The sequence below is a fragment of the Ailuropoda melanoleuca genome, chromosome 13, assembly GCF_002007445.2.
Source record: "Ailuropoda melanoleuca isolate Jingjing chromosome 13, ASM200744v2, whole genome shotgun sequence".
NCBI lineage: Eukaryota > Metazoa > Chordata > Mammalia > Carnivora > Ursidae > Ailuropoda > Ailuropoda melanoleuca.
In genome coordinates, this window is record NC_048230.1 from 9,698,827 (window position 1) to 9,723,247 (window position 24,421).

Genomic DNA, 24,421 nt, shown 5'->3' on the forward strand with positions numbered 1-24,421 from the left:
GAGAATTAAATGAGATGATGTAAGGTGCCTGATAATTAGAGTTGGCCATTACGACAGCACTGAAAACTAAAGCTCGACCTCCCATCCACTGTATTCTCAAGGCCAGGTTTGTGTGTGGTTTCGTTTTAATGCACACGTTTGTTTCAGTATCACCTTGTAGTCTGTGTTTTACTTGACAAGGTAGTTAGACCGGGAGGCGATCACGACTTTCCGTCCCGGAGCTCGGCGACACCCAACGCCCCCAGGTGGCTCCAGCTGCCTGCAACCAAAGCTGAGCGAACTAGGGCATACCACTCGAAATTTTAGGGGAAGAAAGCTTTTTCTAACCAAATAGTCCGTGTTTCTAAGGCCTCCCCTCTTTCCCTTCCTAACCTCGAATTCTGTCACACGCGATAAAAGTCAGGAACAGGACTGTAATTGGGACGGAGAAAGTAGGCTCGGCTTCCTCCCCCATGCTAACGGCGGCATTGGTACTTTCTCTTCTCGATTCCCTCTCAATATTGGTACCGTCCGAGGAGGGGAGAACAGAGACGGTTTCTGAAGTCCTCAGGGTTCAGAGGCTCGTACTCGTACTGAACCACCCCTCGCGCCTTGGCGCGGTGGTACCGCCCACTGTCCTCTGATTGGCTGCCGAGGCCCCGCAGTCGGGCTCAGCCCGCCGCGCCGCCCTCAGTACAGCTCCGGCCCCCGCGCCGCCTCGCTCTCGTATTCCTTGTTGTCGGCGGGCTCTGGGGGTTTCGCGCTGCGGCCGTTAGTCATGTCGGGTAGGTGACTCCTTCAGCGAGCAGCGGCAGCGGCGAGAAGGGGCCTGGCGGGGTTGGGCCGTCTTCCCGCCTACCGGAGGGCCCCGAGGGAGAGCCTCCGGCCCTGAGGGAGGCTTGGGGGGGGGCGGCCGCGGCCGCCGCCATGTTGGACTGAAGGGACGCACGCTCCCAACGCTCTCAGTCTGCAATCTCGGCGGGAGCGCTTCGGGCCCCGCCTTTTTTGACCCTGTCCTTGGAACCTGAGGAGACATGCTGCTCCCGGGGAGGGTGTGTGAGTTGGGGGGGCGGAGGCCGTCTACGCCATCACGGGGGCGGGGGAGCCCGTGATTAGAGCATCCGCCTGAGAGAATCGGTGCTTCTGGTTCTCCGCTCCGCCTCAGATATTTCAGCGAGGCCTCGGGCCACTCGTCTCGTCGCCTCGTACCTCAGTTTCCCCATCTGTGAAGTGGAGCTGGGCCTTCCTGACTCACCCATTCATCAGGTGGGGGTCTTGACGCTCTGGGAGCCCTTTCAAAGGACGTTGCCTTGCACGAAATTCTACTTGCCGTTATTCCCTCTACCGTAACCACCCGGATTCGAATGGGGGTGTTTGCGTATAATTCAGCTTCCTCCTCACCCTCCTCTCATTTTTCTTCCTTACCCAGTTGTTTATCTCCTGCAGGAGCCCTGAAAGTGAGCCTTTTTTATTCTGGATAGACTCCTGTAGGTACATGTGGCATTTACCTTAAAGCATACAGGCCAAAGGAAAGGCAGTCTTACACGAAACATTTAAAGTCATAGACACCTCCCCCCCTCCCCCCTTGTATGGAAGAGGCCTAGAGAAAAAAAGGCATTGATCTCTTCAGGACAGTCAGTTTAGATCCTGTTAAACCCGAATTTAAAGTCGGGAACACGAATGTTGTTTAGATTGAGCAGTCCTGGCTAACCACTCAGGGTCCACTGTTTTGGGTACCTCACAGGCTGCAAAGACCCAGCTATCCACTTGCTAGAAGACATCATGAGAGATCACGTTTCACGTGGAAAAGCAGAACATTTCCTTGAAGCCATATGATGGGGATCAAAGTGTTGGCTGGGCACAGTCTTTTTACATTTAAGGAAGGACCTGTTGGTTTAAAAAAAAAAAAACAAAACGCAACCCCNTGGAGCTCAGGGCCCCCCCCCCCCCCCCCCCCCCCCGTCTTGCAGAAGAATGGAAATGTGTGACGAAAAACAAGTAGCAGGCTGAGACGAGGCCAAATTAACAAGACTGGACAGGAGAATAATAAACATTCCTTAGATTAACCTTAATGTTAAGTCTGAATATTGAGCTTTTGTGGGATGGGACACCTACCTGATGGAAGAGGCTGTTAACTGCACAGGATTTCTCTCTTCTTTCAGTATTTAATCCTTGCTCCAAGAAAAAAAGAATCTCTTACTCCCAACTAGACATTGGTGCATCTTTTACCAGGTGCATAATTTGGAATGAAGTCTGGTAAAGCTCCACAGAAGTATGTAGAAGTATATCCTTAGGAGGTGTGTAACCCATCCATGGTTTAAAAAAAAATAAAATTCTCCTACCCTTATGGGGAAATTGACCCTTTCAGTGGACATTAAAAACTATTGGCGTGTCTTGATTTTTAGCATCTTTACTGGAATAAAACAATGGCTATTTTTATAGGACTGTGTAGCTTTTATGGAAGATTAAATTTTAGAGGTTACCGTCTGTAAAGTCCAGGATTTCAGTGTGTCATATTAGCATGTGAGCTCGTTTACCCATTAGTACTGATCTTCAAAGTACCAAGACACTAGATTAATTTGTCACTTTGTAAGTAGTTTTTTAAATATCAAGATTGGCTTTCACATATGAAAAGAACTTTATACAAAATTGATTGTTTCTAAATTAAGTCCATTGAAGCGAGAATCTTTAAATTCTGCTTAGTGTTATATACTGTTCATGCATTTTGTAAAATGTGTATAAAAATATTTTTGACTTTGTATAAAAGTAAGCATTATGCTTTTGACTTGTTTTTTGGTGAATGTTTCAGTTAATAAATGTAACAGTAAACTCCCATAAACAGCTAATTGCATTAAGTTTAGTTAAATCCTTTAAACATTACAAACTCAACCACTCGAGATGCCTGACAGAGCAGACTTACAAACTTTATAAAATATAAGTGCTTACGTAGTCAATAAGTAAAAATTGTAAATATTGTAAGTCAGACTCTCATTCAAATATTGTTTACAAATGTGAATTAACTGACGCCTTCAAGTTAGAAGTTATACATAGAAAAATTGAAGTTAAGGTACTTCTCATTTTGGCAATATGGCAGACCAATATGAATTGAAAACCCTCTGTCTACAAACACCAAAAATGAAAGAATTTACAAAAAAAGGGCAAGACCTAACTGCCAGAAACGAAGTAGAAGCCAGCATACGGCTAGCTTGACCGTTTCCCTAAAGAGGCGGTTTTAGGTCTCATCATTTAGAGACCTGGGGCTTCGTTTGTTTGTTTTTTAAGATTTTTTTTTGAGAGAGAGAGAGCACAAGCAGGGGGTGGGGGGGATTGAGGGAGAGGGAGAAGCAGGCTGCCTGCTGAGCAAGGAACCTGACTTGAGGCTCCTTCCCAGGACTCCAGATTCAAGGCCCCGGGCTGAAGACACACACTTAATTGACTGAGCCGCCCAGGTGCCCCTCGACTGGGTTTTATTATCCAGGTACCCAAGGAGATGAAGGCTTTGGACTATTAGAGACAGATAATAGGAACTGAGACTTTCCATAAATCCTAGATGTTTGAAAGATTGTCTTTAGTGAAAGAGTGAAGTAGAAAAAAACCTTTATATCAGCATAACCTAACAAGGAATGTTGGGCCCGAGTGAAAAAAGTCTGTCCTGAGAATTTGTAACCTGGGAACTGTGCTTCAAGAATTTATCGTAAAAATTGGTTCTGGGCTGGTAATAACCTTGAGGCTCCTGGTAGAAACTAATGAAAACCTTTTCTGGAGGAAATGTCACAGCCTAGGTCACAGGAATCTTCTAGGAAAAACAAGCCTTGCAAAAGGTAGATTCACATTACAAAATTGTAGAACTCAAGGAAACAGTTCACCAAAATGAGAGTTTGTGACAAATGGGGTTAGAACCCCTAATAGGTAATCTGAAAGCGAGTATGTTTGAAATTACTAAAAATCTAAAGGAAGGAATCAACCATAAGACCAAGGTGGTAGGAAGAAAGGCCATGTAGATATTAAAGAACCTAGTATGAAATAGAAACTGGTTAAGTTGAATTGTAGACCTAGCAGAAGAAATAATTAGTGAAATGGAAGACAGAGTTACCCAGAATTCAATTCAGAAGGAGGGGATGAAAAATAAGATTTAGAAACAGATGGAGAAGTCATGTCATACATCTAATATGTATATAATATGTCTCCTAAGAAAATGTGGGGGGCGCCTGGGTGGCACAGCAGGTAAGCGTCTGCCTTCGGCTCAGGGCGTGATCCCGGCATTATGGGATCGAGCCCCACATCAGGCTCCTCTGCTGGGAGCCTGCTTCTTCCTCTCCCACTCCCCCTGCTTGTGTTCCCTCTCTCGCTGGCTGTCTCTATCTCTGTCCAAAAAAAAAAAAAATCTANAAAAAAAAAAAAAAATCTAAAAAAAAAATGTGGGAGGAATCATTATTATAGGTGAGATTTTTCCAAGATAATGAATATTTTGGATCAAAAAGCGGTGGTTTCAAACATGAGACATAAAAATCAATTCATACCTAGATACATTGATGTGAAACTGCATATTATGAAATACCAATTACCTACTAGAGGAAAATAGGGAAATGGTAGGATTGGTAGACTTAAAAGTTCTAAGAAGTTGGAAAATAATGAAATGATCCCAGGTCTAAAGACTAAGAGTACCACTTTCAGGCCTTTGCCAAAAGAACTAACAAAAGTAAATCCAGAAAGGAGGAATAGAATGCAAAAAACAATAGAAGGAGCAAACACAATAAATGTAAAGCAAATACTAACAGTATGGAACATTGAAGAGTAAAGTGATTACATTTGGAAGTTAAAAAATGAAAACAAAAAGAACAAAAATTGAATGTGTAACTTCTAAAGCAATAGGGGAATAGGGAGTAAAGAAAATCCAGTAGGAGGCAGGAAAGGAGTTAAAAAGAAAAAAACCCTGGTAAGTAGAAAAATCTAATATAGGTGCATAGGAATAAATGAAAAGTAGTAGTAAAAATATGAAGAAGCCAGTTGAAGGAGTTTCACATTGGGGAAAATAATTATCTGTATGTTCAGAAATGATATACCTAAAACATAGGAATAAGAAATGTTGGAAGTACAGAGATAGAAAAAGATGAGCTAGGCAAACACCAACCAAAAGCAAGATTGTTTAGTTATGTTACCAGTCAAAATAAAGTTTGGACATTTTTAATCATAACATAATGTTAAAATGGAATTGACGAATATACAAATCTGTACTTTTATGTGCCTAACAATATAACCTCAAAATATAGAAACCAAAAAAACATAATTGACAAATCTGGTCAGATGGAGTTTTTTGTTTTTGTTTTTTTTTTTTTTTAGCATACCTTTCTGTGTAATTAATAGATGGGACAGACCAAATGTTAAGAGTATGAATGGTATAAGCAGTTAAGTATCATCTAGACTTAAAGAATTTTCTCAACATTTAGGAAATACACAGTTCTTTTCAGGCACATGGGGGCATTTATGCAAGTGAAATATTTACAAGGGGAAAAGCAAAAAACAACAAATCCTAATAAGTACCAGGAATAATAGAGAAAATACCTTTTCTGGCTGCAAGGAATATAATTAGAAAACAACAGAATCAAAACCCAATACACTTGGAAGTGAAAGCATTTCTAAATCATGGATTCAGACACAAGGCTCAAATGTCAAGTACTCATAATGAGCCGTAGTTTGAAATGCCAAAAATAACATTTACAAACTCATGAATGTGAAACATTTGTACTTTCTCTCAAGTATTTATACTAAGGGCTGTACTTATTGATCAGTATTCTATCTTCTAGAGTTTTAAAGTCAGGCAACTAAAGAAGTCAGATTTATAATTTCAGAGGACCAAAGTGACTGGGTTAAATTATGGACTCTCATATTTACTAGATTTGATCCAGGGTCACATAACCTATATGCTGTGTCCTTCTATAATTTTGCTTGAGTGAAAGGGAAATAAGCAGGTCTTGGACTCCGCTCTGTCAGCGGGGGACCCCCCCCATCATTGCCTTGGGATATAATTGAAGCTAAAGCTTAATTTATCCCAAGGGTACCTTAAGTTTTACTCATACTTCCCCTCCCACTTCATAATCCCTTTTCAGTTTCTGATTTAGTTGAAGCTAATTCCATTTTTCATTTGGTAGATGTATCTAATCTGTGGTCCAGTTAGATTCTGTGTGCTTTTCATATTTTATTTGGTTATTGGCGATAAATCTGTGGTCATTTTATCATGGGTGTGGCAGTGATAAACAATTTTTTCTTCATCTCAGCCTATGTTCTTCACATTCATAGAAATAATTTGTCAGGATTTCATTCAGTATTCTTAGGATTTAAAAAAATAATCTTGTTCAGTCTGAATGTAGAGCTCTGCTGCAGAAAAGTGGCAAATCTGATGTCATCTACTACGCTGCCAATGGCAAGGTTTTCATACTGTAGTTTTATGTGAATTGAATGCAAAGTCACTGATTTGATTTCTGGTGGGTTTTCAGAACTGTTTGACAGCAAATGATTTTCTTTCATGTTGGATGAGATTGGGCCTAATGGTCAGCAGTTTCAGAGTTATTTATTGCAGTTGAAAGAATATTTCATATAATATTACTCTTATTCATCACTAATAAACTTAGGTCATTCATTTGACTCAGAGTAGAAACCTAAAAGATAGAGCCTCTTCAAAAGTTTTTGATGTAACTGATGTTTTGAGGTATTGGGAAAAGCTTATAGTTGAAAAAAGGTTTTTTTTGATATTATTTAATTCATGCCTTCCTTGGTAGTTTTTATTCCCGAAAGGGAAGCTGGAAGTAGGTTTTGCTGAGTTGGTATACCGATTGGCCAAATCCCTGAAAGCTTGGTAAAGTTGGGGATAAACAACTAACTTAGCTGCTTTTACCAGTCTTCAGAGAGCTGTTGCTGCTGACGGCCAGAGCAGTCCAGTACAGGGGGTGGTGTGTATGTTGGGCTGGTGAAGATTTGAAGTCAGTGTAATCCTGGGAATTTATCTTGTCAGAGTGTATGTCTTCCCCCCTTTTTAGTCTTGATTAGTTTCAATAGATGCTTTTTTGCAGTTAAGATAACTTGAGTTTTTTAAAAGGATGGATTTTTCACGGATTGTTTTACGCTTGTTCACTTGGTTCTTAAGACCATCAGGACACATTTGTGGAGTAGTTTTTTCAAAGATGCAGTTACTGTAAACAAATCCTTGCACAGTAATTTTAACTAGTTTTCCTTCTGTAGATAGTTTTTATTACATTTTCTTACTGTATTTCATCTATAAAAGCTAAAGTCAGCCTTTGAAGGAAACATAATTTTAAATAAGATTTAAAATTCTTTTTATGTGTTTTAGATTCTGGAACTTACGGTCAGTCTGGGGGTGAGCAGCAAAGGTAAAGTATACATACATTTTAATAATACCATGTCAGAGTAGAACTAAGGAAAAAAAGATGAATTTAGTCATGCGTTCCTTCAGAGATTGGTATCTGGATTTCTTAGAGTTAAATATTAGCTTGTCAAGGGGAAAAGGCCTGTGTACATATGTACTGAAACATTTTTTCCTTTTTTTTTTTTAAAAACCCTTCTTGAATCAGTAAATACACATGCCCCCTAGAGATTAAAACAAATCTCATAGGTATTTTAAAGAATGTTTTCTTTAAGAAATTTTTAAGATGAAACTATTACATGGATTTAGACAGTTGAACTATTTAATAGGTTCTTAGAGAAAGCATTTCAGTTTTTGATTATATATAATATGCTGTTTTTTTCAGAGCAGTTTTTCCTTAAGCATTGTAATATAAATGTTTAGCGTTTTAAAAAGACTCCTTACAATGCTTATAATAAAAGTCGGTTTTTGTGTGACTGTATACATGCGGTAGGGTTCTCTTACTTGCCAGAAACAGCTGCCTTCAAATTACATTATAAATATTTTGCAGCTCAATGTGAGATATTCAGAATAGCATCTCAGGTATCTTCTGTCTTCAGGTTTTAAGCTTCATGAAAACAAAACTGGTTTGACTTTTCTATTCTCCTAGGATAGTGCTGACTTCATAATAGGCAACTAGCAAATGTTTATTCAGTGAAATATATTTTATAAAGTTAAATTCTTTTAGCACTTGATAATTCTAGAATAATAAAAAGGGTTTTTTTTTGGCAAATATTTTTGGGGGGCATATATTCAGAAAGTTTGTTTCTGACTTGTTAGAATTTACATGCTATAAAATTAAAGTTCAAATCTGAGGAAGGTACATTTATTCAGTCAGCAAACTATATGCCAGGCTGTGCTATGTTACTGGGGATACAATATAGTTACTAAAGGCAGATTTAAGGCAGATGGTAGGAAGAAATTAATCTTCAGAACATAGCTAATTTGATTAAAGTGCTAATTTAAAAAGTTATTTTTCTGTCTCAGAATTTTATTATGGGTCTTGCTTCCATGTAGTCACCCCCCCACCCAAGTATAATTCTCTTGAGATTTTCTAGTTCTCCTGAAGTTTTGTTTGTGTGGGATTGTCAAAGCTAAACTTATGGTGCTTGTTTGGTATCAAGAGGTCTGGGAGTGATTTCATTTATGTCTTAACAGTCTTTGGTCATCATCTTTCAATTTAGACTGTAAGAGACAGGCAAATTGACAGTTTCTCAGAAGAGAAGCTTGTATGGGGTTGAAAGTTGAAAATGAAGTTGGTTTTTTTTTAAGCTTTTAAATTCTAGCACATCTCTTTCAAGGAGTACATTTTTCTTTTACAGTTACTCTTCCTATGGAAATCCAGGCAACCAAGCTTATGGACAAGCACCACAAGTAGGTTAAAATATAAATTGTGCTTTTCGTAAATAGTTATTTTTATCTTAAGTAGGTGATAAAACTTGTATTTACCTAAATTTCAGAGCTATTCTGGCTATGGACAACCTTCTGATTCCTCATATGGACAGAACTATGGCAGCTACTCCAGCTATGGACAAAGCCAATCAGGTTGGACTGGTTTATTAAATTTGCTATTTTAGAAATTAAAAAATCAGAACATTTACTAAATGGTATATCCATCCAATCTTTAGGTTATTCACAATCCTACGGTGGTTATGAGAATCAAAAGCAGAGTTCATATGGCCAGCCGTCTTATAACCAGGGTCAACAAAACACGGAATCATCAGGAGGGTAAGGAAACAGTAAAAGCACTGAGATTGTGTTGGGTAGTGGAAATAACACTTTGGGTATTAAATAGACTTCACCACCAAACTCCTAGTGTTACACTTTTTTTTTGGAAGTTTTGAAGTATGAATTTCATAGTTCTTTTTTTTTTTTTTTTAAGATTTTATTTATTCGACAGAGATAGAGACAGCCAGCGAGAGAGGGAACACAAGCCGGGGGAGTGGGAGAGGAAGAGGCAGGCTCATAGAGGAAGAGCCTGATGTGGGGCTCGATCCCATAACGCCGGGATCACGCCCTGAGCCGAAGGCAGATGCTTAACCGCTGTGCCACCCAGGCACCCCGAATTTCATAGTTCTGTGTTAGGAAGAAGGTGGAAATTGTTAGCATTGTCAGTTTATTCTTATGATGTGTTATTTGTAATATTAACTGTTTAGCTGTATAAGAATGTAGATTATTTATTTATTTTTAAAGATTTCATGTATTTGAGAGAGAGTGAGAGCTGGTGAGCGAGCACGAGCAGCAGGGAGGAGCAGAGGGAGAAGCAGACTCCCCGCTGAGCAGGGAGCCCAATGTGAGACTTGATCCCAGGACCCTGGGATCGTGACCTGAGCCAAAGGCAGATGCTTAACGGACTGAACGCGCCCTGCAGCACATGATTTAAATGTTAAAAAAACAGTTGTACCTCTGCTTTATATCTGAGATTAAATAAGAACCTGGCTATAAAAGGAGACTTTCAGTGCTTGCTTTTATTTCCATTTTATTTTTTAGCTATTTTAGTGTATTACCTTTTCAAGGACAAAAATATTTAAAAAGTGCCCAAACCTATCCACACATTTCAGATAGTCTAAGTATGTTTTATTTGTTAACATAGGTAGGTGAATATTTACCAACAAGTTCACAGGTTTTATAGCTTTTTTTGTTTTGTTTTGGTTTTATAGTTTTTTTAAAGTTTCAGATGTGAGGAGCTTGTTCTTGTTACTAATTTTAATAATAGCAACTTAATTCTTTAAAATTGTGCTTTACATTTTTTGAAATGCTTTTGTATTCTCTAATTGATCCTTAGCCACAATGAAAGAGTCAATAATTATACCCAGTTTGTAGAGGTAAAGAGAAATTAAGATTATGTAGCCTCTTAAATTACATACATCAAAAATTAGGCAAAAACTGAGATCACAAATACTCTCTGCAGTGAAAAAAATTATTCTAAGTGAAATTCAGTTAAATAAAAGGATTGGGGAAAGATTTGTGAGGTCACATTGTCAGTCTTACAGATATGAGAGTGTTTTGAAAAGTAGAAAGCAGTGTACATGTGCAGAGAATAATTTTCAGAAAGCATGTTACATCAGAAGGAGGAGCTCTTATTTAAGCCCTGTTGGTTAGTTGTAAAGTTAGGAAATCCTTTTATAAGGATATGTTTTTGGAAGCATGAGATAATAAATGCAGACCAAAGAAAAGTGTTAGATTTGGTTTGACGACCATTTTATTTTTTGTCAATTAAAAATTTTTATTACTTTTTATTTTTAAATTTGTAAAAATTTATTTGAGAGAGCGCATGTGCATCTGTGCAAGTGGGAGGAGGGGCAGAGAGAGAGGGAGAGAGAATCTGAGGCAGACTCCTTGCTGAGTGTGGAGCCCAACATGGGGCTCCATCCCATTACCCTGAGATGTTTAACTGACTGAGCCAGCCAGGTGCCCCCTCCCCTTTTTTTGACAACAATTTTAAAGTGAAGCACTAGGGTTCTGACTTGATGTGATGTGCTTTGGTTAAGGAGTTGAGGGAACATACACTGGTCTTTATTATTTATTAGATTGCTCTGGTCATCTGATGCAGAATAAGACGTGACTATTAAGTTATCAGACTTTTGTTCCCTTTTTAGAAAAGTAACATTAGCACTCAAATCCAATTAAATGTTCCTTTCAACATTCCCATCCTGAGAACAGGTAATTAATAGTCATATTGTTTAGCACATACTTAGGAATTTCTTTTTGAATTGCCAGAGATCATAAAGCAGTCTCATTTTTTGGTAGACTAGTTGCAGATAAAAAATGGCATCACAAAGCAGGTTCCTTCTTCTAAAAATCTGATTTAGTGTTGTTTTCTTTCTTTTTTTTTTTTGTAAGATTCTGCTTTCTAAGTAAACTATCCCCCAACGTGGGGCTCCAACCCACAACTCTGATATCAAAGTTGCATGCTCCACCCACTGAGCCAGCCAGGTGCCCCTTATTATTGTTTTCTGAAATTTATCTTTGAAGTTATTTAGGAGAATGTACTATAGGTTCTAAAGATAATTATAAGAAAATAGTACCCAAAATATTATGAGATAACATTGTTAAAACTAAGTGATAGAGAGCCTTTTAATGTAACTGTTAAAAGGACTCAGCACTTGGGGCACCTGCGTGGCACAGTCGGTTAAGTGTCTGCCTTCGGCTCAGGTCATGATCCCAGGGTCCTGGGATCAAGCCCTGCATTGGGCTCCCTGCTCAGCGGGGAGTCCCCTCCTCCCTCTCCTCCAGCACGCGCTCCCTTGCTCTCTCTCTCAAATAAATAAATAAAATCTTAAAAAAAAAAAAGACTCAGCGCTGGTTGTGATACATTTGTTAAAGAATGAGACATATTATTGTTTTTTGTGGGAACTTTAATTTTTTTTAAATTCAAGGGAATGGCAAAAGCCACAGCGATTTTTTTGGTTTCACTAATGTTTTCAAAGGTGCATGTGCTTTTTCTCATAATTTGGGACCTCTTCAGTGATAGTGAATTGTTTGAAGGTCATTCCATTATTGATAAGGAGATTTTATAGATAAAAAAAAACTAAATGATTTACACCCGAAAGTGGTATTAGGGTTGTCTGGGTGGCTCAGTCAGTTAAACATCCGACTCTTGGGGCGCCTGGGTGGCACAGCGGTTAAGCGTCTGCCTTCGGCTCAGGGTGTGATCCCGGCGTTGTGGGATCGAGCCCCACATCAGGCTCTTCCGCTATGAGCTTGCTTCTTCCTCTCCCACTCCCTCTGCTTGTGTTCTCTCCCTTGCTGGCTGTCTCTATCTCTGTCAAATAAATAAATAAAATCTTTAAAAAAAAAAAAAAACAACATCCGACTCTTGATTTTGACTGAGGTCATAATCTCAGTGTCATGAAATCGAGCCCTGTGTTGGGCTCCATGCTCACTGGGAGAGTCCGCTTGAGATTCTCTCTCTTTCTCTGCCCCTCCCGTCTGTGTTCTCTCTCTCTAGCAAATAAATCTTCTAAAAAAAAAAAGAAAGTAGTATTAAATATGGTTGAGGTCTACCTGGTCAGGCCTCTCAGTCTCAGTTAATTTACTACAGTGAACATAATCCTTCTATAAAATTTCAAATTCTTGATTTCTGTTCAGCCAAGGTGGAAGAGTGCCTTCATATGACCAGTCAGACTATGGTCATCAAGATTCGTATGACCAACAGTCAGGCTATGATCAACATCAAGATTCATATGATGAGCAGTCAAATTATGGTCAGCAGCATGATTCCTATAATCAAAATCAGCAGTCCTACCATTCACAAAGGGAGAATTACAGCCACCACACACAAGGTATGATATATTGACCTGTTATTTTATTTTTTTTTTCCTTCATAGAATTTTATTGAGTTTTGGATTAAAAGACCTGCATAGGATTTCAGCTGTTTGTAAAAATTCAGAGTGACCTTGAATATGCATGCTTTTCTCTTATGGCCATCAAAGCTAGTTTATTAGATTTCTGTTCTGAACTTCTCAGACTCCCAAATGCTCACGTGACTTTTTGATGACTGATGACATGAATTTCCGTTGTTGCGTCACTTAACTCTGATCATTTGCAATGCTGCTGCTACCAGTTGTTTTGATAGTGGTGGTATACTTGATTTAGGGAGATTATGATCCTGTATTAGCCTTCTCACCTCATTTAAGAAGGACCAGACATTCTTTCACTTGTTCTCTTACAGCACTTGAAATAGTCTGCTGATCTTAGAAATCGATCTGTGCCATGGACATGAATGCTTCAAGGGCACAAGTCTTGTTTTACTCATTTATACCCTCATTGCCTAGTATAGGGCCTGGTTCATAGTAAGTGCTTACTAAATATTTGTTGAATAATTGAATGAATGAATAAGTAAATGAGTAAACGTGGAAGCTCATTCACTGACTATCTTCAGTCACTTAGTCACTGAATATGTCTTCAGTTTGAAAATCCACTTATTTCTTGTCCATGCTTGATTTACATTTAAGTATTTTTGAGATGAAGAAATAACTTGTAAGAGTAGGGTTATGCCTTTCATCTAATTAAGATTTTGTACCTAATATTGTACTGTAACTCAAACTATTCTTCACCACCATCACATCAAATGGTGATATCCATGTCACCATTTTGCTATCTGACTATAGCAGAATGGAATTTGCACAGGTATAATTCTCAGACATACTTAATTCCAGATGATTTTATGGTAATTTGCATTTGAGCTCTGTGTACATGTGTCATTTTCCGAAGGACATAATATGTGACCCAAAGAGCCATTTAAGTTTGTGTTATGGGAAGCCTTTGTCAGAAATGACAATGGTTATTTATTCACGTATATATTTGTTTCTCTTTTGTAGATGACCGTCGTGATGTGAGTAGGTATGGAGAAGATAATAGAGGATATGGCGGGTCACAGGGAGGAGGTAGAGGGCGTGGGGGATATGACAAGGATGGAAGAGGTCCTATGACAGGATCAAGGTAAGTATTTAGGTATAGGTGCCTACATTTCTTCTCTCTCTCTTTTTTTAATTTAAAAAAATTTTTGTTGTTTTACTTAGCTGGTTTGATTCCAGCATCTGGTTTAGTTAAGAGGCTTAAGTACATTATGTTGTAGAGAAGAAGGCAGAAATTCAAAATTTATTTTCAGTCTTAAGATGTCAGTAAATTACCTCAGAATAGGCTATGTTAGCAGTTAGTTTATGTGGTGTATATTAAACACCAGTGGAGAAAATTCCCCTATTACGGTTGTGATTAAACCACTTAACTATGTTTTTCCTGCCAGAGCTATAGAGTCTAAACCCCTTTAAAAGATGATTGAGAAATCCAAGTATATTATATGTAAAACATAAAAGGTAAGTTAATTTTAGATAGGAGTGCAGAGAGGCTATTCCTTAATCTTGAATCCCCTTGGGAAGGGAAACTATTAGGAGGCAATAGCAGAGTATATAAAGGTGGGGTTGGCAAATGAGAAAGATTTTATGTAATTAAACTATTTTGTCTTCCTTCCTAAGTAAATAATTATTGAAATAATTAGCGCAACATTCCCTATCATTGCATATTTTGTTCAGACTAAGCTGTTGAAAAGATGACTTTTTAATTCAGCTTTTCTTTTCCCCATTGCTAGTATTACCAGGTTTTGATATACTTAATTTTGTCATATGTTATGAAAGCTGGTTATAAAATTACTTTTAAATATATCTGTAAATTTAGCACTTTGGCCTTAAAACAAGAATGAAAAAACTGACATTTGTTTTTCTCAGTTGAGGTTTGCAGTTGCAAATTTATGTGTAAAATACACAGGCTTGAAAGGTAATTTTTGTTCCTTCGGAATTGAAATTGTTAGTGGCCTGTAAATTGACACTTAATAAGGAGCACTCTTCTGCTCCTTAGGGACTCTCTGTCCCTTGAGGTGACCTGAGAAACAAAACTAGTTACATACAGCACTGTTAACTTCTTCAAGTGAGCCAGGAATTTGATCACCTACTTGTATTTCTCTGTGTTCAGTGTACAGTACTTAGATACTATGGCAAAACTAAAGCCTAAACATATTTGATGAACTTTTATAAGACTGAACGTCAATCTTTCGATTGATAGCCAAAGTCAGTTTACAATATATAAATATATCATTGTATGCTCTTCATTATCAAAGAGAGCAGCCTACCATCATGTGGATATAAATGAACAATGTAAACTGATAACGGTGATTACTTTCTTCCTAATAGCCTCCTTCCCATTTCAAACAGAATCCCAAACAAGATAGCCAACAGGTGTATTTAATTTTCCGGTTAATATGTCTTGAATAATTGGCTTCTTTGGAATGCTGTATGTTTTATAGTATATTGTAGATTTGATTTTGTTCATGCGGAAGTTATATCCTATACATTATTTATTAAACTATGACAATGTGTGAGAATGGTAGAATCCCACTTTTCAGGAGGAGGAGGGTAGGGAAATCTTCAAAAATGTTTTCATCTTTGAGAGATGACTCATCTTAAAGATTTGAAAGGACCTGGAATGAATCTCCTGATAAAACAGGGGAGCTCCGTACTCTAACCATCTTGAGAGTCCCATTTTTAATGACTTTTATAACCTCCTTGGCATCATATTTCAGTATAATTTTTGCTCCAGTTTTTGATTTTCAAATAGTTTTATTTAGCCTTAGAACCTTTTCACAGTATCTTTTGCAGAAGCCCACTTTATATTAGGTCAGAATGATACAGATCTGGTTCAAGGTAGGATTGGGGGAGGAGGTCTTGCAACTGCTGTCTATACCCTACTCCGCCCTCCTCCTTCAGGCCAATAAATGGGATGTTCATGAAAGGCTTTTTTTAGGAATCCATGTGGATGATGATGATTCTCTATATTGGGCTGGTAAATTTTTTATGTGAAAGGCCATGTAGTAAATATTTTAGGCTTTTTGGGCCATATGGTTTCTTTTATAACTGCTCACCTCTGCCCTTGTAGCACCAAAGCAGCCATAGGCAATATATAAACAAACATGGTTGTTTTCCAGTAAAACTTAATTTGGATATGGAAATTTGAAGTTCATATAATTTTCATGCGTCACAGTATCTTACTCAAGATGTATTTTTTAGCTTATTTATAGGAGTAAAGTATTTTGAATTAGAGTAAAAGTGCCCAGTTTCAGGATGTTTTGTTCACACTTGGTTTTACATTTAAGTACAAAAAATATCCAAACATTTTTGTTAGTCTTCATCACACTTCCATTTGTGTTTCTAATCATCTTACTTAAATTATATCAAGGTTGAAAATACAGTCCTTTCAGGGCTGTTTGAAGACTATCTGGCATTAGTTAGGTTTTTATTTAAAGAAGAAGGGGCATAGTTTGTGGGTGAGGGTTGGATACGTGGTAAAGGATGGGACATTCTTAGACTCAAGTCGTATGATTGCGTGGCTCGAGGAAGAATACAGACCAAAAGGAAGCTGCCAGCTTTCCAAATATGGAAGAAAAACATGTGAAAATTATAGGGACTTTAGGAACCAATGTTTTTCTTTGAAAAAGCAGTTATAACAAAAAATACTGAATTTCTAATTGTCATCTAAAATTGATCACTGACCTCTTAGTGGACTAGAAGTTTAAGGCTGTAAGTTCTCGTGTTTTTAACTTCAGCGTTGTGATGAATGCATTGCAAAATTGCCAGAACTTTATAGGTAACCATTTTTCATGATTAAGTCGTCAAGTTACTTAGTTTTTTCCAGGCTTTAATATCTCAAGCCTAAAAAAGTCATCTTGAATTTTGACTGTCTTCTTAGAAGAGTTTTTGACTAATTCCATTTAAATTGTGCATATGTTCTGGTGATAGTCTAGAATAGCACTGCCCAATATAAATGTAATATGGGTCACAAATGTGAGCCACATACGTAATTTTAAATTTTGTAGTAGGCACATTAAAAAACAGGTAAAATTAATTTTAATAATATATTTAATTTAATGTACCCCAAATATTTTATCATATAATCAGTATAAAATTACTGAGATATTGTGTATTGCCTTTTTCATACTAAGACTTAGAAATCCGTTTTGTATTTTATATTTCGAGTACATCTTAATTTAGACTGTCCACATTTCAAATGATCAACAGCCCCATGTGGCTAGTGAATACTGTATTGGACATGTAGCTCTAGAATGAGAAATTCTTGGCTTCTTGAAATGTGGGTAAATGTTGAATCCAAACAGCCTTTTCACCACACACAAAAGACATGGGAGGAAATAAGACATAAATACAGCTACTGTTGAGAATGATATTTAAATCCATTGAGTTATTTTCATTTGGAATTAATGTTAGTGTTCTTCATACCCAAAAAATTGTATTTTGGATTTACTATGAAAATTCAGGCATAACACAGTTTTTTTTTTTTTTTAACCTTTTCTAATTTTTAGCTAAATCCCTTTTTCTCTTTAGTTAATAGGTTTTCTGGAAACAAAGATTGCTGTATTGTCCTTTTATTTTTTGGCAGTTTAAGTCCTTGAATAGATACATTTAGATTTTTTTTAAATGTAAGATTTGGAGTAGAGATTCTGTCAAAAGAACTTTTTCTTGACAAGCTCCTGAAATTAAATGACCATCAAATTAAATGAGCATCTTCTCCTCTACATATGTAATACTGTAACAATGAAAGAAGCCTCAGTCTACCTTAGGATGATAGGCTGCTCATTGTTGTTTTGAACTTGGGACAACAATTTCTGTAGTTAAGAATGAATATATAGTTGGTTTTCTTATGCAGGGGACACTCAGCCATACATTGGAGGATGTTTAATCTCTATAAATACCTCTACTGCTTTACCTTCAAATGTCCTTACTTCAGGAATTCTTTATGTGTACAAGTTTGCTGCTTTTTCTGGGAGGAAGACAAATTGTTGTGGCAACATCTTGACCAAGATGTTTCCATATCTTCATTGTCTTAATTGGCTAGTGAAGCCTCAACTTGGTTTATGGAAAAGGGGCTTTTGTAACCTGACTGCAGGTTTGAAAGATTCTTAACCACAGGCCCATCTTTGGTTAACTATTTAATAGTGAGTACTGCTTGAGGTTTATGTAGTATATTTAATATAATAAATTTACTTATAAGGGATTATAATATAACTAGTTAATACGGAATTTCCTAAGTGAAGAGAAAAATGATTGAAACATTTGAACTTGAATGAAACATTTGAACTTGAAAGAAAGCTTCACATAGGATTGTAGATCATCTAGACTGGTGCTTCTCAAACTTTACATAACGAATTCCTTGGGGGATCTTATTAAAATGCAGATTCTGATTCAGCAGGTATGGGTGAGGCCTGCGATCCTGCTTTTCTGAGGTGCTCTCAGGCTCTGCCTGTGCTTCTGTTCCCTGGACCACCCTTTGAGTAGCAGGGATGTAAACCCTTATTTTGTGAAGGAGGAAACTGAAGCCTAGGGAGAATTACTGACGTGTCTGAATTTTCAAGATTGATTAGTGACAGTAAAGACCGTACCCTGAGTCTCTTAGTTTAAAGACTAGTACTTTTGCAATTGCACTGTGATGTTTTCATATTTATGACCATTGTGTTGAAATCTTCAGCTGCCATATTTTCAAAGGAAATGCTCAGTGAAGGTGATTTAAGTTAAAATGTCATTACATGGAGAAATAGGAAATAATAAACCTATTCAAATGTCATTTGTTTTATAGCACTTTTATTTTGCAGTGGTATGTCCTTTTTTTATTGTTCAAAATTATATTGCCGGCCAGAATGGAAATTACGAGAATTAGCTGATATATGTAGTTGCATATTTTCTCTCCACTGTGGCCAGATAAACAGTTTGGTACTTGGCTTAAGATAACAGCAAAATAAGTAAGAGGTATCTCTTCCAGCACTTACTTGTGAAAACTTCCTATTTAAAGAATCTACTTTATCCTGGGGACTTTAACCTTCTGATAGGAATGCGGGCTTAATATTTTCACTAGTTCTTTCCTCTTTTTTTTTTTTTCTTTTGAGTACTCATGATCATCTTTGAAGAAAGCTAAGATATCTTGGTTTCTAATAATAAGATTTATAGCAGATTAATCTCAAGAACTCCGTTAGCTTTCCTTTCTTAAAAGAGTTAAGGAGTGATATACAGGTCATTAGAAGTGTAGGAAGGGCTTGGGTACTGTTCTAAAAGAAGGGTCTTAGAGACTCAATAGGAGTCTGTATGTGTATAAAGGACTTGAGCTTTATGTCATCTACATAGCCTTGAAATAGCCTTATTCTACTTATAGTCTTCCTGGAAATTAAAATTAATAACAAATTAAGATGCATGTGTCTGTACCTAAGCTCGTTGCAAGGGGAGATTTTACATCAAAGCAGTAGAATAGACTTAAAAAAGAAGACTGCTTTCTCAGAGGGGTTTTTCTCAGGATGGCTCAGAAAAGCCATCTATCTAGAGGCTACAGGGGGCAGTGTTATCATTACAGGAGAGGCTTTTAAGCATTGAAGAGACCTTAGTGTATTGGATTAGTTTCTTGGATTATAGTATAACATGATTAATAGTAGTACAATATTAGATGTCACCATCTGAAAGCTAGGTGTTTTTATTTCCATGACGCATGTGAATCTTAGAGGATTGCTTAGTTCAGGCAAGAGAAACAAGCTTTTAACGTATGAGTATTTAGTTTCTTGATGAGAGAGATCTTAGATTTCTTACATAGGTTTATGCACACAAGGACCATTGACTTACCAGTGGAAGTTTGCCAAATAGTCATTTTCTTGTGGGCAGCTGTGATATTGGAGTATGTTGCGTTCTGTCTCTGATACGGTCTGCTGATTGGTGTACAGAGCAGTTGCTAGCATGAATCTCAGTAGCTCTGATATGAAGAGATCTCGTATATTATAGGGGTGTAGAGTAGGAGGGCAGTTTTAAGTTATGCTTTCTTTTAGTGCTCATTTTATCAGATTTCTGAATGATTTGAGATTTTTTAAGACTACTTTCATTCAGGCTCACTTTCGTGTATATTTGTACCTCACTTTTTTCATCTCATAAAACCCACAATTTTGTATCACAATAGAACATACTACTAAAGTTTTTACCTCCCATTCTGCTATCAGAATCTTAACCTAGCTTTATATTGTTCTTCTGGTCTTTTCATTTTTCCTCACATTTAAAAAAATATCCCCCTTGGAAAGAATGTTTGCTCCAGGGTAGCATTCTTTATTCTGTGCCTCCAGCTTTTAAGTTATGATATGAATAGTATCCCTTTGGCTTGGGGTTGGGAAGATTTTAAAATAACAATATATGAGATACATTCTGTAGTAAGCTTGAAAAGGCAACCTTGTGGAAATAGATTCTTGGGAAAACACTTAGGTGAAAACAACATTTTGGAGTCTATGAAATGGAATTTACTGGAAAGTTAGAGGTGCTACTGTTTCCCTAGGCGCTCTACTTGTGACAGTTAAGTGTAGATTGAGCCCAGGGCTCAGCACATTAGAGACTTAAGGAAGAAATCATTTCTTCAATTTTTCCTCTGCAGTGGTGGTGACCGCGGTGGCTTCAAAAATTTTGGTGGTAAGTGCTGAGTATCCCAAAATGTTTCAGTGGAAATGCTATATAAATCTAAAAGCCACCAATATCCCGCAGACGCAGTCTAAGCCCTTTCTTACTCTCTTGAGGCTGGTGTGTGTTGTGTGCTTTTAAAAAAAATTATATATATATGTATATATATGTATATACATATATATATCAAAGAAAACATTAAAAAGCCAAAGTTGATCTCAAACAGTCCAATGGGTTTCTACACAGTGAATTTGCATGAAAGAGTCTGTGGTGACCGATGAATGAGACTTCCACTGGATTTTGACAATACGTTTTTTAATAAAGGTAGCTGACATGGTGCTGTTAAATTATTAGGGTTTTCCAATCAGCCTTCACAACCAGAGCTTAACAAAAGTGATACACTAGCATAATGCCAAAGTGGCGGGTACCATCTGGGACAAATTTAAGGAAGTAATTGACTTTCATCTTGATTTCTTAAACTTAATAAAACTTAATTTATATATTTACTTTGTAAATCTGTGATGGTTGACTTTCAAGGATTTTGGAAGTATTGACTTTCATGCCTTGATTTTTATTACTGTTTCTTCATAATTTCTAATGAGTTGCCTTAAATAGCTTTTTTTTTTTTCTTTTTCTTTTCTTTTCCCTTAGGTCACAGGGATTATGGACCCAGGCCAGATGCTGGTAAGGTTTATGGTAGTTTGTGACTTTGCCATTAAGAGAATGATAGTTTTCCAATTTTTCAAGGGAAAAGTGTGTGTGTTTGGAGGAGTTAGGGCAGGAGGAAGATTTAATATGATAGTGTTTCCAGAATTGGGGAGCTTCACTTCTAAAAACATACCAGAAAGAAAAATTATGGGAAATTGGAAAGTTTGCTGGGGAAAATTGCTATGTTTGTGGTTTCCTATGCTCTGCTTTTTCTTTTGTGAAGAAATACTTGATCTTGTATTGCTAATTAACATTACTTATTTAAATACTATAGATCAGATTTGAGAGAGTTGGTATCATTGGGAATTCGAAGTAGAAAAACCGTGTTTAAGAAAATATTACATTAGATTGGTAGTCTGCTTAGTGGGCCTGAGAAACCTGAATTCATACATGGGGAGAATTGTCTTACTCTCGGCAGAGGTCACTAACTTCATGTGGCTTTTATTTTTAAATGAAATTCAAGGCTACCTGGAGCCTTTTGGAAGTTATAATTTAGATATTAAAAATCTATTTGAGCCAAGAAATTTTAATATATATTGAAATAAGAACTTTTGTTTTTATTAAGATGCCAAAGTATTCTATATGGATGGCAATTTCTGAATTATCCCTTGATGGACTGAATTTTTGTACATCTTTCTTACTTTGTTGTACTAATCCAAAAGTGTGCGTGTAAGGTAAGGTGTGTGTTAAGGTGCCCCTGCCCTCTGGTATATACAAAGCTTATTGCAATGATCGGGAAAACAGCAGTTGTGCTTGGCTTGCTTGGAAGTCCAAAGTGTCAGATTTGGGGAATTTTCTGCTGGAGAGCTTTTAAAGTATTGATTAGCTATAAAGTATTAAAGCTCTCCAAAGAAAGGAATGCTAATAATACTAACTGTCTTCATCTCTTCATGAGCTTCAGCCCTGTATCTGAATCTAAAGAGTAAGATATCTAAGATCTCCCTTAATTGGTCTGTATTTCACATAGTGTGGACTTGATCCACTTTAACTGAAGTTTAGTTGTAAGGATTGATCTACTACCAAATAACTATGGTGACCACTTTGCATGTTGATACAAGATGTTTTGTATATTGGTCCTTTTTCCTTTTGGTCATAGAAATAGTTGAAGGTGGACAATAAATTATTGCTCTTGATTACTGAACAGGATGTACTAAGACCAAGGAATATGTAAAATTAACCATAATTTTTTTTCCCTTAGATTCAGAATCTGATAATTCAGATAACAACACAATCTTTGTGCAAGGACTTGGGGAGGGTGTGTCTACAGATCAAGTTGGGGAGTTCTTTAAACAAATAGGAATTATCAAGGTGAGTAGCAAGTACGGCTTATGTTGAAAATCCCATAATTATTAACATATTCTAGTTAAGATATAAAGATTACATAAGATTATTATGTCTCTTTGAATTCCCTCATACACATGCCCAACCATATCTGTAGGCCTTTTGCTAAATTTGCTAAATACATGAAAATTTTATTCCTTGCTTGTTTATCTTTCCACAGCCTTCTACAGCTTTAGTTTTCAGTCTTGGGCTCTAAAAATAGTCTCTGCCTAGTGCCTAAAATTGTGAGAACCAGATGAGATTGTGAGAACATTTTATAGATTCTGAAAGGCCATTATATGCAAACTGCATTACATATTAGCCCAGTACATGATACTTTATTTCATAACTGTATTTATTGTGTACTTAACATGTCTCATGCACCATTGGTCTCATTCATGTATTTCTTCTGTCTTCAACTTGGAAAGCAGCAGTAAGGGTAGTGTTAGTAGATTTTAGCATTTGCCTGAAACCAGTTTGCAATTGTCCTTGTTTTGGTGTCTGTGGAATTTACTCATTTACCCATGACATGTAAAAAATTCACACAGTTCTGAAGAGCGAACGTCCTTATTTGTCTTCCACTCCCATCCCAGCAGGCTGTAGTGTGTGTACCTTAGTGGTAATCTGTTAATTCGCTTGGTGTACGTTCTTCCTGACTTTTTAAATGTTTTACAAGGTATATATTTACATGAAGCATTATCTGTATTATTTTTGTGGGTTTAAAGAAATTATACACAGATAAAACAGTATTCTGTGTATCATTGTCATAGCTTGGGCTTTACTTAATATATATTAAGAGAGATTTCCTTTTCAGAACCTATAGGTAACTTAATTTTTATATTAGGTACAAATTATTTATAGTATGGATATGTGAATTCCTTTAAAAAATCTTTATTTGATCACTTTAAAAAAATGCTAATACCAGCTTGTTCGTTCCTCAGACAAATAAGAAGACGGGAAAACCAATGATAAATCTGTATACAGACAAGGACACAGGGAAGCCAAAAGGAGAGGCAACAGTGTCATTTGATGACCCTCCTTCAGCTAAGGCAGCCATTGACTGGTTTGATGGTATTATCTTTATACAGTTTCAATATGCAGTTTGGATAAATGTTTTAGAGTCTTGAAGTCAAAATATATTCTGGTAGACTGGTTATTTTCATGTTTACTTTTGTGGATATTTTAAAAATAAAAGCCAGAGTTTTTACATACCTTTAGAAATGAGGTAGATGAGCTCTCTTCTTGTTTGTCTCCAATATTGCCTTATTATTCTACCTTGTGCTTGAAGCCACCCTGATGGAGATTCAGAGGGTTGGCCTGCTTAACTCTCTTCTTTATAAATTTAGATTAATTTCCCTTCAAATACAAAGTTAATACATATTTGGAAGAAATATTAAGACTTTTCTCCCCCTGAAAACAAGAAAATATGGGAAAGTAGAAGAAAGCAGTACGCAGCCATAGTCCTCTACTCAGAGATAACCGTAGATAAAATTTTTTAATAAATTTAACTCCACTCTTTTAAAAGCATTTTTAAGTTTGTCATTATACTCCAAATGTAGTTTTGTCTCATGCTTTTTTCACTTAACATTTTAATAGTCATTTCTGCATGTTATTAGACATTCATTGTTTCGTACTCTAATAAAAACCAACACTTACTGCGTGTTTACTGTGGTTTATAGGCTAGGCATAGTTCTAAAAGCTTTATGCACATTAATTCAGTATGACCCTCACAGTAACCCTATAAGACATACACCCTATTATTACTATTTTTAGATGTTGAAACGGAGGCACAGAGAAGCTGTATAATTCCCAGGATTATAGCATAACTGGCAGAGTCAGGATTCCAACTCAGCCTGGATCCATAGTCTCTAAAGGACTTAACCATGCTAGATTAGATTGACAGACACTTGAGGTCCCTTCTGGTTCTGAGATTATTGTACCTGTGTCTTTGAAAACATAATTGCATTTCTTCTTCAAAAATGAGATTGTGATTCTCTGTCCTCACCTTCATATTCTT

At 36.9% G+C, this 24,421-nt stretch overlaps 1 protein-coding gene across 2 annotated transcripts in view; it reads left to right on the forward strand.

Moving 5' to 3' along the window:
- Positions 1 to 637: 637 nt before the first annotated feature.
- TAF15 (TATA-box binding protein associated factor 15) overlaps positions 638 to 24,421 on the forward strand; it is a 28,336-nt gene continuing 4,552 nt past the window's right edge. Inside the window, exons 1-11 of one of the 2 annotated variants that reach the window (XM_034639898.1) lie at positions 638 to 764; positions 7,325 to 7,364; positions 8,719 to 8,770; positions 8,857 to 8,941; positions 9,025 to 9,124; positions 12,488 to 12,681; positions 13,720 to 13,741; positions 20,354 to 20,388; positions 21,028 to 21,060; positions 22,283 to 22,392; positions 23,346 to 23,475. In XM_034639898.1, coding sequence (XP_034495789.1) covers positions 758 to 764; positions 7,325 to 7,364; positions 8,719 to 8,770; positions 8,857 to 8,941; positions 9,025 to 9,124; positions 12,488 to 12,681; positions 13,720 to 13,741; positions 20,354 to 20,388; positions 21,028 to 21,060; positions 22,283 to 22,392; positions 23,346 to 23,475 — 808 coding nt within the window. In that variant the 5' untranslated portion in view covers positions 638 to 757. Of the gene's footprint in view, positions 765 to 7,324; positions 7,365 to 8,718; positions 8,771 to 8,856; positions 8,942 to 9,024; positions 9,125 to 12,487; positions 12,682 to 13,719; positions 13,841 to 20,353; positions 20,389 to 21,027; positions 21,061 to 22,282; positions 22,393 to 23,345; positions 23,476 to 24,421 lie in introns of both variants that reach the window. The other variant, XM_002923623.4, reaches the window with a different exon arrangement.